The sequence below is a fragment of the Pinus tabuliformis genome, chromosome 7, assembly GCF_031772625.1.
Source record: "Pinus tabuliformis cultivar Carrire ecotype Pingquan chromosome 7, CPIR1, whole genome shotgun sequence".
NCBI classification, from domain to species: Eukaryota; Viridiplantae; Streptophyta; class Pinopsida; order Pinales; family Pinaceae; genus Pinus; species Pinus tabuliformis.
Window position 1 is genome coordinate 480179220 of NC_142293.1, and position 18254 is coordinate 480197473.

Genomic DNA, 18254 nt, shown 5'->3' on the forward strand with positions numbered 1-18254 from the left:
GCGTATCTTTTTCTTCTCTTATTTGCCTCTTGATTTGTCTCTCCATGGTTTCTTTTTGCTCAAACAATGGTTCCTTTACCACTTGAGCCCAAGATCTATCTTATTTTATTTGTTTCTTTAGTTTGTTTTATCTCATTTCCATGTTTGTAATTGTTGGTTGAAACTCTTCCATCTGATTTTCTCTACCAATTTTCCTTGTCCCTGTGTATTTTTCTTCTACTGCCTTTGTTTTCTCTATCTCTTGTTTCAGCGCAATCAACTCTTGTTGCCCTCTTTCCATATTGTTTTGTAAGCTTATTACCTTCTTTTTGAGAACCTTGTTTTCCCTTTCAAGTTCTTGACTGGCTTCCAAAATTTCTTTTAATTTGAGATCTTCATGTTGCCCCTTTAACTCAATATACTCAATTATTTTTTCATGATCATGAGTTTTCTTACATAGAGCTCTGACGACGACAACAACAGAGTGGTTGTGGGGTTGTATATGTCCTTATTGCTCTCTTCTTTATTTGTTGGAATAGCTTCACTTTCACTTTGCTTTGGCCTAGGTTCCTCTTGTTTTGATAAGACCTCTTTATTTTTGCTAATATCCACATCTTGATCTGCCTCCTCTTCTACTAACAAATTATTTTTGGCAATGATAGTTGTATTGTTAACTCTTTTTGGTAAGATCCAAGTAATTTTTTTTCGTTATGATTGTCTCAGCGTTTTGGCTTGTCTACCGTAAAATCACTTTGCATTCATAAAGAACAATATCTCATTTATGGCAAATGCACTGGATTGAGAAAACTCTCGGAGAAAGGGATTCCATTTTCCACTTCTTTGGCCTTCACCCTCGACTTATTAGAACGGGTTCTCACCTCACCCCTTCCCCTTCCTTTTTTCTTCTAGATTAAGTGGTTATTGTATGATGTGCAGCGCTCTCTGGTAGGTAGATGGTTGGATATTTTCTACAATAGTGTTGGAATTGGGCTTCCTATCTCCTCTTGAGATTTAGAGAGTGTGATTCCAAGGTATGCACCAACCTTCCTCCAAAATCCTCCTTAGTACTGAACTCGATATTTTCATTTGATAACCACCTGCGACATCCCACATGTTTGAAGTACTTTTTTGTAACTCTATGTTTCTTAGATATTTAGTTCCACCAAAACATGTATTTTGTCTGCATTGGGCCCGCATGTCCCCATGCCAGGTTATCTTAACAATTTACTTGTCGGTTACAAGACGTTTAACAGAGGTTTAAGGGACCCAAGTTTGAAAGGCTCTCGTTTTTGTTTGTCGGTTTGAAACACAAACAATGTATAGAAGCATATAATCTAAAAAAAGAGATGTGCCCGTCTAACATGAGCTTCCCGCTAGGAACCAAACCTCGACTTAAATGTTGTTCCTGTCCGTTGTCTGGAACTCTGGGAACGTTGTTTGAAACATTGTCTGACCGTTGCCTAAAAACCCCAGAACGCTACCTAGAACTATCGTTGCCTCCTGCTTGGAAGTATCGTTGCCTTACAAAGTAATAACCACTAGTATAAAGTTAGTGAACTCTCTGGTTCTGAATGGCCACCACGTCGCGCCTTGCTTCTTAAGTTTTCCATCTTTAATCTCGATAGTTAGCATTTCACTTTTATGGTTCTAACTGTACATCATGATCCAAAGGTCAAATTTAAGATTTTTCAGACCATATAAAAGAGATGTGGCCAATGGGTTTTTTAGTTTTTATTTATTTATTTTTTAGTATTTTTTTTAATTTTTGATAAATAAGTTGCAAACGCATAAAAATAGTCATGTCAATTTGTTTAACCAATAAAAAAAGGTAATAAAATTTTCAAAAAAATGAAAATATATTTTTATAATTATTAAATATTTAATTTAATATATCTATTTTCAACACTATAATAAAATGATTTAATTTAAATCAACTAATTGAAAGTAAAATAAGTTTGACTCTAAGACAATTACAATATATCGGCCTAATTACAATATATTGGCCTTCTTACAGGTATAAAATTGGTTTATTGATTTAAGAAATAAATATAGTTAAGAGATTTAATCAAAAAAAATAGTGAATATTATTATTATTTTAAAATTAACCTATTATATGATTAATAAAAAAAAATTATTGATTTATAAAAAATTATAATAATTATTATTTTAATATTTTAATTTATGCAATTTAAAGAGAAAAATAATTATAATAAAACATTAAATATAAAGAAAAATAATAATGTTAATTGAAATTAGTTTGGGTGGTTGAGTGGAATTGTGATGGTTTCTATCCAGATTCAAACCTCTTAATTTGATATGATATAGCTTTAAAATAAAGCAACTATGTTGATCTCTTATGTAATTCTATAATAAGGTTGGAAAAGATCCCTAACACCAACAAAATAAAATAATATGAATAAGAATCATAATAAAGAAAACATTAAATTTATTACTCTTACAATGTCATATCTAAAAAATTATAAAAAAAAAGTGTTTATTTTTATAAGAATAATTTATTTTAATTTCAGGCCCTTTTGCATTGATTTACCATAAAGTTATTTGTAATTAGATTGACAAGCTATATTAGAAATGGTTTTTTTGTAAGCTTGGCAAGACTACATCTTCATCATGTCCAATCTAGATCATGGCAGGGAATTGAACCAATGACTTCACATCAAGGAGTGATTTAACAAAGAACCTAATTATCGTCTATCCAAGACCCCATAGACTATTAAAAATGGGTTTTGAAATATAAATTTTTGTAGAAATTCTCACTAATGCAATATAACTAAAGCAAAATACTTAATCTACTTCTACAATCAAACTTGCGGAAGCTTAATAGATTTGAGCAAGATCAAGAAGAACACATATAATAGAGAAGAAGAATCAATACACATGAAACACAGAAGAATACTCTAGGGAAAGCCTCAACTAAAAACCCCGCTATTTGTATTATCATACAAATGGAAATATCTCATGATTACACATAACTTTAGCCCTCACAGCTATCCAGCTCTCGGTACAATCCCTCACTGCTGCTCATAGACATAATAAACTACTCATATGCCTTCTCCTCTGTCCTCCAAGCCTCCTATTTCTTTGCGCAGTTTTCCCTGGGTGCTCCAGTTGTAACCTTGTGTGACACTGATCTCACACACTACTCCAACACATTGTAAAACTACGCAAATCTCAAGGAATGAATTTCTTCTGCATGCAAGAGATTTTCTTATAGGAAAATTCTTGCAACTGATAGTACATTGTCCATGTCTTTAATCTCAACTGGGTCTTTGTCTGAACTGACATGCATGAGTTATTTATGAGAGAATTCTCAGTTATCTGGAGTACACTAGTTTCATGCATGCATGCATTAATTGATTGAACTCATAATTAATTCCTTTTGGAACTAATTTAACTAGACTTAACTCAGTTAACTGAGCTAACTAATTACAACTCAGTTAAGTGTAACTAGGTTCAGTCTTCATAATGACATGATCTTTGTAAATGATGTAATGAAATATTATTGTAAATCTTGCCTCATGGTTTTCATGAGCAAGAAGTGTAAATTAGGTCAAAGACTTCTTCTCGATATCTTTAGGTTTTAATGTAATTGTCAAAGAGTCATGTCATGTATTGAAGAGCTCTTTAAGAGCCTACGTACAATATATTCTAGCCTACAAGTTGTGTAGCAGCCCTCCAAAGACCAAGTGAAATCCTCCAAGAAGTATGCAAGTGAAAACAAGGAAGAATTCCTCACGTCGGCTCCAAATAAATGAATTAAATAAATACATGTCATGTCGGCTTGAAGCAATGGTCATGTCAGTTCATAAGGTAACGTCGGCTCAATTATAGTGCACAAACCACTATAAATACCCATGAAGGGTCAGCGAAGAGAGGACAAGAAATCTCGCATTCTTTCTAGTAATGAAGGAGCAGAAGATCCGCATTACAGTGGGCTAGGGTATCCACAAACAGCAAGCAAGGAACTCGCATTCTTCTCTCTAAAATTTTGGATAAATATTGGGTGAAGGAGCTGCAGTCAAGGAAGATCAGAGCCTCACTATTCTCTCTGAAATTTTGTATGAGTCTGGGCTACAGGTATACGCAGTCAAGGAGAGACAGACCTCACATATCCGCAAATAAGAAGGAGATTCATATTAGGGCTTGACTACACCTTGGTTGGGCACTAGGTGCAGTCATAGCTAGATCTTGGGTGCATAAAATACTTCGGACGAAGACGCAGCATTAACTAAGGTCTGGACTAGGTCCCAATCTCGGCATACCTGTAGTTGCAGTATATACGTATCTCAGATCTCATACTTAGTAGATCTCGGATGGATGAAGGAAAAAGGACAGCGGATAAGGTCAAAGCATTGGCATGAAGTCTATGATATTAATCTCGGCATATATATAAGTGCTTTTTTGCCCTTACTGTTCTCATTGTCTTGGTCTAATGAAGATCACACTAATCCTAAAGTTTCTATCTCAGTGTCAGCATCGATGTAATTATGTTGAAGTAATGATTCTCATGAATAGTCTTGGCCTATCGCAATGCAGTCATGTCAAGCAGTGTGATTACATTGGAATGGTAGCATAGAAGAGGATGCTCTCAGTAAGTACCTGAGATTTCAAGATGCAAACTCAGTGATGCAACAGTCATCTCAGTGATGTAGCAGTGGTGCAAATAGTGATCTCAGCTATGACACGAGGAGGATTGATGGCTTGGTCTTGGAGAGGCAGATTGTGTCAAGGGTCACGGTTTTGGTATTCATCAATGGGATCTCTATAAGAAGAATTTACGCATGGGTTTTCCTCTCCAAGAGGGAGAGGTTTTGGCCCTGACAGAAAGCCAAAACATTTGTGTTCTTGTCTCTTTTGTTTTGATAGCAGTTTGATGAAGTTAACAAACACATGCTAATAATGAAGTAACTATCAAGCTAATATAAATTGTTTAAATGCTTCAAAAATTGTTATCATGTTAAAGAAGAATCACCAATATGATTTCTCTAGATTCTTCAACATGGTATCAGAGGGTTTGGTTCAGCAATCAAGGAAAGGAGCAGAAAAGAGACATTTAGAGGTCAAGGCATCAATCTAGTTGAAGGATCTACAATCAAAGAACGAGACCTAGATTCAAGAAGCAATCTACATCATCAAATCTACAGAAAAGGGTTTGAAGGACAATAGTCAAAGGATGAAGCATTCATGGCAATGACTTTGGTAACCTCCTCAGTTTTGATCTATGCCACAATGATCTCAATCTTACTTCTATAGTCTTGACAACTTGGATTGTCAAAATCTTGATGTTCAAGGGCATACAGAATCAAATCACATACAACATAGTAATGGGTCTCACTACACTTCAGTCACAAGTTCTATGGACAGAACTCGATGAAGAATGAAAGTGTTCGTTGACACATCCATAATAACTCTATCTAATGAGTCTCTCAAGGATCAGATGTTCAAGTCAATTATTTTGAAGGCTTGAAGATAAGCTTCAGCAAGGATCCTATCCGAAGGTAGCATCAATGCATCTATCAATTGCCAACATGATCAAGGTGAATATCTCATCTTCACATATCAAGTATCTTTTATTTTATAATCAAGTTTGTTTTAATGACTTCATCATTGCAAGAAGATCTATGGGTTAGACAGGTCATTAAAAGGTCTTGCAGTAGGATTGACAAAATCTGTATGAGGAAATGAAGTCAGTACATCAAGGTCTTCTTTAAAGTTGTAAGAAATCTTAAGGTTCTATGCATTAAGAAAAGAGACACAAGAAGGGTACATGAAATGCCAGAGAATATGCTCCTTGAAATGAAGTACAAAAAAGTTCCAAAGAATGAAGAAATAACTTCATGAGATTTCAATTGAGAGATCTGGGAAAATGATGAATAGACAATCATCATCGATAAGTAAAGTGGCAAATGTCTATGAACAAGAAGGTCACTTCGATCAACAGCTTTGTGGTCTCTATGTCAGATAGAGAAAGACAAGTTGACAAGACTCAAATAAGTGCAGGAAGGTTAACAAGACAAAATAGTACTATGGAACTCATATCGCCGGAGGTAGCTAAAGAGAAAGAGGGAATAATGGATCTCCATTATGAATGAGATGGTGTCCCTCTCAAAAGAATTCTATCAGAAGTCCCTGCGAATATGAACATAGTAAGAAGATGCATCATGGCATCATGGAAGTAAGAGCTCATATGAAATCATGAAGAACATAGCTCTTGGGAATCTCGTTGTACATTGCAGGAGAGGAAGAGTTCATCCAAGTCAAAGGAAACATTTGCCAAATGGGGATATACTAGATCATGAAGGATCTTTGATAGAGATTTCAGCGAAGGATCTCCGAGTCTGAAAAGGCAGCAAATGTTTCAGCAAAAATTCCAACTCTTGGATCTCATGAGATGGTGGTTCAATGACATGAAAAATGAAGCAGGTCAAGGGATTGAAGAATCGTTCAATCAAGGAAGCTACTGAAAGATACCTAAAGTAAAACAAGGTATGTATGATTATAATTGTATTTGTAGTTGATATTGTGATGTCATGTTCTATGGTTGCAGATGAAATGGATCAAGCATGATCAAGAAGAAAAAGATCTCCCCCTCTGAAAGGATATAGAAATTCAGGCTAGATGAAATCAACATAATATGTCCTCATAATGTAGTATGAGGTAGATGATGACCATTGAAGAACTATGAGAGTTCTTGGGAATTAAAGACATGAGGATGAAAGATATCGTGAGACATGCAACCATGACGAAGGCAGTAAACATCCAGAGGATTAGGAAGACTTGACCAGGAAACCTCCCAGAATGATGAGTAGACTTTGATGGAAGTCTGAGAAATGAGGACCCTTAACAATAGATATCATTGGGAGATGTGTCAACATACATGCAGGATGATTGATGCCTACAAGAAGATGTCACTGAAAGAAGGCCATCACCAAAAGGTAATATGTGATTTGTTTTTGGTGTCTGACCTCTTAGAAAAATCTGGGTATGTGTCCAAGATCAAGGAAAGGAGAGTTGTGAAGGATGCCACAACTATGTACCTTGTGATCTAGAGCAATCGCTGTTGAAGAAAAATGAAGATAAATGAGCTTATGAAGGAAGCCCCAGATGTAAAGCCAAGAAGGATACTTTCCAGGAAAGAAGGAATGACATGACAGAGGAAAGTGATGGGTGGTTGAACCCTACATGTGAAGAAATTGATGACATCGAATTCTTGGATCGTCAGTCAACTAGAAGACCCTATAAAGCACTAATGATAGAGTCCATGGGTAAGAGGGAGCTCTAGGAAGTTCCTATGAGCAAAGGAACTCAAGCAAGTTTCTGAGAAAAGAGAAACTTGGAACTTGTCCCTAGTTAAGAGGGAGAATTAGACACGACATTATTGTCTTCAGTGTGGAAGAAAGAATGGAGGATTTTGTAATCATCTGGCATCCAACAATCTTTGAGGATGTGGTAGGGAATCCAAGACAAGAGTGGGCAAGAGGACCGATATTCTTGAGGGTTGGGAACCCAAGATGAGAATAGTCCTAGTAGGCCATACTCGGAGAACACTCGGGTGGGTATGACCCTAAGAGAGACAATGAGGATGTGTGTCTATCAATCATTGGTCTCGCCAACATTGTATGCTCTGATCTAAGTGAGATAGAGTTGTTTTTCAAGGCCTTGCTAAATGGAAACAATGTTGTTTGAAATGATGCTATAATAGATGGATTGCAAATTTGATTCTTCTTGTGAGAAATTCTTCAGATTGAGAATGACCAAGTACCATTATGAATACCTCCCTAGTTAAGAGGGAGTGTTGAAGAAAGTGTAACTAGGTTCATTCTTCATAATGACATGATCTTTGTAAATGATGTAATGAATTATTATTGTAAATCTTGCCTCATGGGTTTCATGAGCAAGAAGTGTAAATTAGGTCAAAGACTTCTTCTTGATGTCTTTAGGTTTTTATGTAATTGTCAAAGATTCATGTCATGTATTGAAGAGCTTTTTAAGAGCCTACGTACAATATATTCTAGCCTACAAGTTGTGTAGTATCCCTCCAAAGACCAAGTGAAATCCTCCAAGAAGTATGCAAGTGAAAACAAGGAATAATTCCTCACATCGGCTCAAAATAAATAAATTAAATAAATACATGACATGTCAGCTTGAAGCAATGGTCAGGTCGGTTCATAAGGTAACATCGGCTCAATTATAGTGCACAAACCACTATAAATACCCATGAAGGGTCAGCGAAGAGAGGACAAGAAATCTCGCATTCGTTCGGGTGATGAAGGAGTAGAAGATCCACATTACGGTGGGCTAGGGTATCCGCAAATATCAAGCAAGGAACTCGCATTCTTCTCTCTGAAATTTCGGGTAAATATTGAGTGAAGGAGCCACAGTCAAGGAAGATCAGAACCTCGCTATTCTCTCTGAAATTTCATATGAGTCTAGGCTACAGGTATATACAGTCGAGGAGAGACAGACCTTACATATCTGCAAATAAGAAGTAGATTTGTATTAAGGCTTGACTGCACCTCAGTTGGGCACTAGGTGCATTCATAGCCAGATCTTGGGTGCATGAACTACTTCGGATGAAGACACAGCATTAACTAAGGTCTGGACTAGGTGCCAGTCGCGGAATACCTGTACTTGCAGTCTAGACGGATCTCAAATCTCATACTTAGTAGATCTTGGATGGATGAAGGAGAAAGGACATCGGATAAGGTCAAAGCATTGGCATGAAGTTTGTGATATTAATCTCGGCATATATATAAGGGTTTTTGTGCCCTTACTGTTCTCATTGTCTCGGTATAATTAATATCACACTAACCCTGAAGTTTCTATCTCAGTCTCAACATCGATGTAATTATGTTGAAGTAATGATTATCATGAATATTCTCGGCATATCGCAATGCAGTCAAGTTAAGCAGTGTGATGACATTGGCATTGTAGCAGAGAAGAGGATGCTCTCAGTAAGTACCTGAGATCTCAAGATGCAAACTCAGTGATGCAGTAGTGGTGCAAATAGTGATCTCAGCTATGACACGAAGAGGATTTATGGCTTGGTCTTGGAGAGGCAGATTGTGTCAAGGGTCATGGTCTTGGTATTTGTCAATGGAATCTCTATAAGAAGAATTTACACATGGTTTTTCCTCTCCAAGAGGGAGAGGTTTTAGCCCTGGCAAAAAGCCAAAACATTTGTGTTCTTGTCTCTTTTTGTTTTGATAGCAGTTTGATGAAGTTAACAAACACATGCTAATAATGAAGTAACTATCAAGCTAATATAAATTGTTTAATTGCTTCACAAATTTTTATCATGTTAAAGAAGAATTGCCTTAATATGATTGCTCTAGATTCTTCAACATTTTTTTATTTTTTTTTAGGAAACAAAAACTAACTTATGAATGGAGATGTAAGTGTAAAGAACCATTAGCAAAATCATTAGGATAAGAAGGAAAAAATGGATTTTGCGTTGGTATTTAGGGTTTTCTCAAGTTGTGTATGTTGCATAGCCATCGCCGCTAGCTAGGGGTTCAATTTTACCTTCGAGGATATGTCACATTGCAAAGATGCTACCTCTCGCTTTATCCTAGCAATCGACCAATGGGAGCATAGTTTCAGGTTTGTGGTAGAATGGCCCCTCCTCTATTGTGGTAAGATTTAAATTTATATGAGCTCTAGATGTCAAATTATAGAAGGATTTTCACAAGCCTCTCTCTTTTTTTGTGTATATAGTCTAGGTCTGAAGTCTGACTAAGATTTCAAATGTTGTTTTCCTAGGTTTGCCTTCATTTTGTCTGAGATTGGTGTGATGGGTGCACACTACACGGATTTATTTTGAGTCCATTGTTCTATTTTCTCTAACTCCTATAGCAAGCTCCGTCTCATGGGTGGTGGAGTTGGAGGAAACTCCATTCCCTGAGCACAAACGGGTGTTTTCTCCACAAAGAGTACCCATCCTCTCTATGTGGCCTAAACAGTATGCCCCTTTGGCAGAGAAGGACCATAACACCTTTCAATTTTTTATCAAGAATATTAGTGGGAATACCTCTACTCTCTAGACAAGGTGCTCATACTTTGTCACTATTCTAAAGCAAACCATAGAGGATAAATGGGTCATACATGCAAATATCCAAATTCTACAATATGAAATGAATTTGCTCCAAGATTCTTCCCAGATCAAAGACCACAACATCAAGAGGAACTCAACCTTAGTCCTAAACTCAAGGCTGCATGGAGAAGCTCCGGGACCTAGGATACCAAATGTAACACCTATCTATTTCAAGGATCTAGTGAAAGGGAAGTCTTCTATCCCAATAAAACATCTTTAAAACAATCCAAGACCCTACATTGTAGAACAAATGGAACAAGTACCAGCGATGGAAGTTAAACTTCCAGAGGTAAATTCTCTCTTCTCTACCCTCCATTCCAAGGCTATTATTTTTAGGTTTAATGGCTTTTGGCCAAAACCTGAAGATTTATACCAATGGTTTTTCTCTTCTTGGACACCCAACTGTGACATTTATTTATGTTCCAAAGGTTTTTTCATTGTCCAATTTGATACACAGAGATATTTGGAGTATGTTCTAAATGAAGGGCCATGGTTTTGGGGTAGAGTTGGGCTCTTCATTACTCCATGGTTCCCTGAGTTTGATGCAAAAAATATGGTGGTCTCAATTATCTCAGGAATCATAAGGTCCTACATGGCTCTAGGAAAATTTTAAAAAAATGGACATTGAAAGAATAGAGAGAAGTATTTTCACTTTTGTCAGAATATATGTCGAGATAGACTTTAGAAAAGGCCTATCAAGTCACATAATATTGGAACATAAAAACTTTCAGTGGTCCCAAGTTTTAAATTACACCGGAACACAGCATTTTGAGGTCAAATATGTTTCCAAACAAGACATTTGTAGAACACATGTCCTCATGCTAAAAAGAACCCAAAAAATAAAAGGTAGGCTAATAGGCCAAAAGGATAACAATTTTTAGATCCTCGCCTCTCAGAAGAAGATACCATGAAGAGTTATCCTATCCAAGCAAAAGTGGATGCACTAGCTCAATAAGGAAACCAACCAGATGGGGATGTTGCAGCACAGATAGGAATTGCTACCCTTATTCAGAAGGGTATTGAATCTGATGGTTTTTAGGCATCCGATGGGAATGGAGGAACAAAAAGAGCTCATGTATCTGAGAGCTTGGACTCAGACAAAGAAGCCTCACAAATGGAAACAGGAAGAGAAGTGGCAATGGTTCTTATTGAACCAAATTCAGATGGTTAGCAGAAAGTGCAAAAAAAGAAAGGTAAAAGAGAGAATTTAAGTGAGAATTATCACACTTAACTTTGAATTGTTTCTTGTTGTAAGGTTTTCTACAGTTTTCTTTCCTTTTTAGTTCAATGTCATGAGGCATGTTTTTGGAATTCTTATATCATATGCAAAGTGTAATTCTATTTTTCCTTATTGATGAATAAAATTACGAGTGTCTTTTCTCTGAATTATTTTATGAATGGAGGTTTAGAGACAACAAAAATAATTAATTTATAAGTTCTTTTCTAAGAATTATTTTCTATAAATACAGTTCGAGTGAGGACCTTGATAGTTATTAGCAATTTGAGCATAACTATAAATCTTATGAACATAAAAAAATCCCTATTTGAGAGCAAGTTTTCCTATATCAGACATTCCTCTTTGAATCTTATTGGCAATCCTTGGATTTCTCTTAGTGTGTTGGCCTCAATCCCTAGTAGTTTTAACCTCATCGTAGTGTGTCGTTTAGTTGCAATTCAATACTTATATGTGTTTAGATTGCATGTGTTGGTTTGAAATCCATGCTCCATGGCTTGGGAAATAGGGGCCTTATGTTTCTCCTCTTCTTAGGTAGTCTCTTGAGGTAGGAGGTTTTGATTCTCAAATCCTATGTTCTATTAGATACCAAGAAAGGATATCTAGATTCAATTCCCATTAATCCTATTCTCTTGTGTGTGTAGTATCATTCCAAGATTGTTGTGTCTCCTCCATCTTGTTCAAATCTCAACCTAGGTTGTTGTGTTTGCTAATTGGGAAAGTTTGGCCTAGTCTTCGAGAATTGTTCCTTTGGGTGCTTATAATCTATTCCTTCTTTGGACTATAGCAAAAGTTTTTAATAATCAACTATAGGGAAATACAAGCAATGCATAGAGTATTATGCAAAAATGAAAAAATTATAAATAGCAATAAGACATTTATATTCTAGGTGACCATTTAAGCACATGAGACTGGTCACCAATGCACATCTCAACATCTAATAGTTATTGATACTCTTCTTTAACAAAAAGGAAAATTTAAGCTCTAGAATTGAATATTCAATGTTGAGAAATACGATTAATAACCATAATAAAAACTTCCACTCTAATACTTATAATGTCTAGAAAATAGTCTTTCGGATTAATCACATTGTAAGGATTGGGTCGACGTTTCGAACCAACTAATGTGGTTCATCCTCAGGACCCAATCCTTACAATGTGATTAATCCGAAAGAAAATTTTCCAAATTATGAATCACAAAAGTCTTAAATCTAACTTATAATGTCAATAATTTTTTTTTTAATAATAACAAAACAAAAACAAAAACAATACATCAAATAGTTAAAAACCCAGACAAATTCTTCAAAACATGGACATAAGTAACCAGGTAACTCATCCCACCCATATACATTAAAAGGAAGCACTAAATAAAAATAGTATTCATTCATGTAAAACAATATTGATATCAAATATCTTTTATAAATTCTACATTAATAAAAAAAATTGAAATATTTTACTCTTTATATCCACTACATAATGCTCGTTAATAAGTTTTTGATAAGAAATAACTCTTATATAGTTTCACACTTCTTCATGCGATATAACATTGGAATACTAGAACCCAAATATTGTTTTAATATGTTTTTCTCTTACTTTCTCATGTAATGTATTATGCAGGTAGCAACACTAACTTGGGTGCCCTTACATATTCACCGCCGAGAGATGGTCCCACCATGTGGGAGATAGGTGTCCCTAGTCGAACCGCCGCGGAATTTTATGTTCCCGATCCCAATACTATATACATTAATCACCTCTATGTAAATCATCCGGACAAGTAAGTTCTTTGAGCTATTCTATTTATTTTTAGTGCAAGGGAACCAAGGTATATTATATATTTATTATATGATAACATAGAGTGATAGGATTTATTTTCAAATTTTAAGCAAAGTATAATTATTTTAAGTTCTGTGATTTAAGAATGAAGATAAAGGATTATCCTGAAAATAAAGCATCATATTGTGAGAAGCACCAAAATTAAGCATTGCATTGTGAAGAATTTTGTCATGAATGTTTAAATTGATATAAAAAAGTGGTACACTACCATCCTGAGACTTCCCTTCAACTTCAAGTCCAAACAACAACTCAGGTTGGTCATCAGTTAAGTTGACTGTGTTTGTCCCTTCCACTATCTTTAGAGCATTCATGACTTGAGATCTATATACATTCTTGTTAATTAATTCAGTGAGAGGAATAGAAATTTTCACCTTGGCTAATTCATTTTCAATACTAAAAGATGTATGAGGTTTATGTATTTCTTTTATATTTAGATCTTGTTTTTTAGAAGTATCCTTTTCAAAATCATCTTTTGACTGGCTAGTAGAAAGGATGTCATTCTGAACTTTCTTGGGAGGATTTTCAGTAGCCTTTTTAATTCTCAAATTGTATTGTTTGTGCACCTCCATGATAGAATCTTGGTATCCTTATTTATAATCATTTGACTCTAAAGGGAGGACTTTTGGTTGTGATAGCAAGAACAAATCTTACTCCTCTTTGGTTAAGAAAATGTGGTCAATTTTACTTTTCTAAAATAAGTTTATTTGATTTTCTTCATGATCCTCTAGTATCTCATATTCTTCATCTGCATAATTCTCTTGGAAAGGAGGTCTAATTTGTTGTTGATCAGTTTGGCCTCTCTATTCTCTCTATTTGATTTGAGGTGGGTTTCTCCTAAAACTAGGATTTCTAATTGGAGGACCATCTTGATTTTATCTTGGAGGATCCCTATCAGTTAAACATATCATTTCCATCATTTTCTCCATTATTTTAACTAATGCAGTCAACTTAGCATCTGATGAGGAAGAAGAAGATTATTCCTTAATAGTAACTCTCCTCTCAAATTTTAATCTAGCTCTCTTTGCCAAAAAAATGGCTTCAACACTGACTGCATTCCTCTGCATTTCCTCAAGGGTAGCAGGATTTATTTCTCTCAATCTGTAAGACATGTTTGGATCAAAACCATCTAGAAATTTGATCAAAGCTAGTCCTGGTGGGGGTTATATAGCAGTTGGGATAGAATTGTAAATATTATTGAACCTAGTGTAATAGTCTTGGATAGTTTCACTGGGGGCTCTCTTTATACTTTCATATTCAGCTAAGATTTGGAGAGGATTCTTATTTACTTCCCATCTTCTAAGGAAATTTTGGTGAAATTGTGCAAGATCTGGGATAGAGGCAATTTGCAATGCTTTAAACCATTTCTTAAATTCTCCTGTGAGACTTTGGGCAAATAGTCTCAACTTCACATCATCATCATCAATTTCTTGCAAATCTAAATAATCATTCACTTTGTCTATATGTTGTCAAGCAGTGATTGGCTATGTGCTATCAAATTGAGGTATTCTACTATGGTAATCTTGTGGCATGGCATTGATTTTTCCAGGTAAAACTAGGGGGGCATAATGACCTGCCATGATAGGTAAATGAGAGGAAGATGTAACTACAATAGATGTGTATGTGGAAGGTATTAAAGGGGGTGGTATGGTACTTTGTTGTGTTGGTGTAGTGGTGGTAGGGATAGTAGATGAAATGGGTACACTGGTCATAGGGGGGATTACTAGAGGTGTAGTAGAAATAGGGGGAATCTCTAGTGGGATAGTAGTACTAGATGGAATTACTCGTGGGGTAGTAGTATTAGATGGAATTACTAGTGGGGTTGGTGATGACATAGTAGAAGAAGAACGTGAAGATCTAGATGATTCAACAGATTCTTGCACAGCCTAATCTAATTCAGTTACTAACACTTCAAGCTTATTGAATTGTTTGATGGCATCATCATCAAAGTCTAGACTAACAAGTTGATGCTTTGAAATATAAGGTTTTAAAATGCTTTCATCAAAAAAAAGTTTCAGGTGCAAAGTTGTTAGAATTAGTATGAAAGAGGCTATGTTCAAAAGCTAAATCAAACTCAAGGTCCTTTACAGTTAAAAAACTTTCAGGGGGAGAATTACGTCTGGGCAGTGGATTATTACTTTCTTGGCTCTCAGTTAAGCTCTTCTTTCTGAGAATTTTTTCAGGATTATCTACATTTTTTTGTGGTTTAGGATCTAGATTAGCTCTAGTGTATATATTTTTAGGAGCCAGATCTACAATAGTATATTTACAGATATAAAGTATGTACAAATTTTAAGTGGAAAATAGCCTTAAATAAGATCTATTTCATATTCACACACTTGAAATAGCCTTAAGATCTGAAATAAAATTTACCAGGGAAAAAATTGAATTCATATCAAATTTGTTCGAAGTCGCCAATATGGTCGCCAGAATGTTATCTCTCCGTAATTTTCTAAAGTTGTAAAAGAAATCCAGCGATAACCACAAAACCACTTGTAAGCTTAGAAGCTAGCCCTCCTAAACTCAGAGAGGGATCTCTCTATTTGATTTAGATTTATTGTTTTGAGATTTTATGCTAGCTATTAGGTTCAGAGTTTCGTTTTTTCAAATGTTTGGTTGAAACTACAAGGAAATACCATTTGGAAATGGAGTCAAAAATTCTTAGGGTGATCAGATTTAGAAATAACATAATAGATTGTAACAGGGCAAGGTAGGCAGGCTATTGGATCTTTGGAGCTTTGGTGGAATGAAAGGGAGGAAAAGTTTTAGATTCAATTAAACATAGAAAAATTTAGAACGAATTCTATATTTAATCTCAGTTTCAAAACACAGATATTGTTTATAAGCTAGAGCAGAGTGTAATTAAACAATTTCAACCCTTAATTTTCTTTAAACAATATAGATAGGAAAAACATATGGAGAAACAGAGAAATACCAATTACACTAGACGAAAAACATCACCAATTTGCCTTACACATGAATCCTAGAATGACTTTCTGTATTAATTAAATGATCTCTTTAGCTCAATACATTTCTTTACATCAAAGGTCTTCTTTCTTGGTACAATTTCCAACCCTTTGTGCTTCGAATTATGAATAATTTATACAAAACTTATCAAAATATCTTCATTTGAAATATCAAGATTTTTACAAAATATCGAAAAGATTGTTTACAAAAATAGTACAAAAATATAGGCAAATAAAATTGTTGTAGCTCTCTAGCACTATCTTCGAGGATTCTGGTGTTGACTTGGCCTGAAAAATTGGTTCTTTGTTGTTGAAGATGAACACCTGTTTTACTCCAGTAATTGGCATAGTTGATCCCATCTGTCTTTATCCGGGGTGGAAAAATTAATTAGCTTCCTATAGGTTTCATCTACCTCGATATATTTCTAGAAGGTGGGCTTAATTACAAATAATTTAGGTTTTATCTCATGTTTGATAAGTAAATCGAATTTCAAACCCTCCATGAAATCTTTTCCTGTGATGGTTCCCTTGATGGTGGAAAACCTTGACTTATCTCTACATATGGTATACAACTTCTGTTGATAATCATCTAATTTTACCGACATATCTCCAATTCCTTTCAAACCTAGCAACCCTTTTGATTCAGTACATTGAATTTTCTGTGAAACTCCTGAATGTTGGCCTCCAATTTATGGCATTTGTTCTCCAATTGTAGCATCATGTTCCTTTTTATAAGGGCTCTTCTCACCTTAAGGATTGTTTTTGTCCTTTCTGCAATCTCAAATTCCTCTAGTTCCTCCTTTGTCTTTGAATTTAGAATCCTTATTAGGGTAGTGGCTTCACCTAGTTTCTACCCCAAACTTTCTTTTATTCCTTCAATAACTTCTTTTGATCTCTGCACTACTTACTCCTGCTCGAAAATTATTTCAATGGAAGGCCAAATTGTATTCATAACTTCATTGATTTCCACCCAAATGTTATCATTTGCCTATGCAATTGTCTAGACCATGGGAGATTCATTCTCTAATTGTTAAATTATTTGGGTTAACCTATGAGTCTTTTGAAGCTATGCTATGTAAACATTATCAATCTTTAATTTATGTTCTTGGAGATTGTTTATTTGAGGTTTCAGCTTTTCAATCTCCTGCCCTCTGATAGACAGGTCCTCCATAGCTTTGAATAATTTTTTTGATGAGTATGTAGACTATTCCTCTATTGTGATGGTTGTTTAAGTGGAAGTTCCTTTTGACGATGTACCAACAATCAGAACTACTGTGAGTGGAGTGACTGCTAACTATGTTGATTGTTCTTTCTCCTTTAGCAGTTTTTCCATTTAAGTCTCCATCTCTTTGATTTTCCCATTCTATTCAACGATGATATTGAACATGGCTTCTTTCTCTTTCTCTAATTGTCTAACTTCCATGGTCTGTGGATCTTCAGTGGGTGGAAGCTTGAGTTGCTTCTTTAGAGTTGCAATGTCAACATTCTTTCTTTTAATAATTTCCTCTGCAAATTTCACATTACTGGGATCATATCCCAATTTGATTACTAGATCCTCTAAAGACTTAATCTTAGTGTCTTTAGTTAAATAAGATATCTTTTCTAGTTTGAGTTGGGACTAAATGTTGTTGACCAAAGCTTGCAGCCTAGAAGCTACCATTGCTAAGTTTGTCAAGGTTGAATACAACATCTCACCTATTTTTTTATGTAATTCCATCTGATAAATGGGATGGATTTGATCAACATTGAAAGAAAATATAGATTTCTTGTAATCATCTAGAGTTTTGGGAAAAGGAACCTAGGCCTGGAGGAAGGTTATTTGCACCTTTCCTTTCTCTGTGTCAAAGGCAGAGAGAAGCCTATGTTGTGAGGATTTTGTCTACTTCCGAAATTGTGTATAAGTTGTATCTTTTAGCAACTCATTCTTCTTCTTAATTTCTTTATACTTGGAAAATATATTTGGTTCAGCTTGGTCATGAACCAATTCCCCTGACTGAGATGTATCTAGTGGCTCTTGGGAGGCCGAAGATGATGGAGATCCTATAAAAATATCTTCACTCCTAGTAGAAGTATGGGGGCCTACCAGCACTATAGTGGACTGTATATTTTCCTCTTGAAAGGATTCTTTTGTTGGA

At 35.3% G+C, this 18254-nt stretch overlaps 1 protein-coding gene across 1 annotated transcript in view; it reads left to right on the forward strand.

The window, feature by feature from the left end:
* The window catches only part of LOC149248084 (uncharacterized), a 133538-nt gene that overhangs the window by 71199 nt on the left and 44085 nt on the right, over positions 1-18254 (forward strand). The window contains 1 exon segment of the mRNA XM_089455999.1: positions 12941-13097. Coding sequence (XP_089312125.1) covers positions 12941-13097 — 157 coding nt within the window.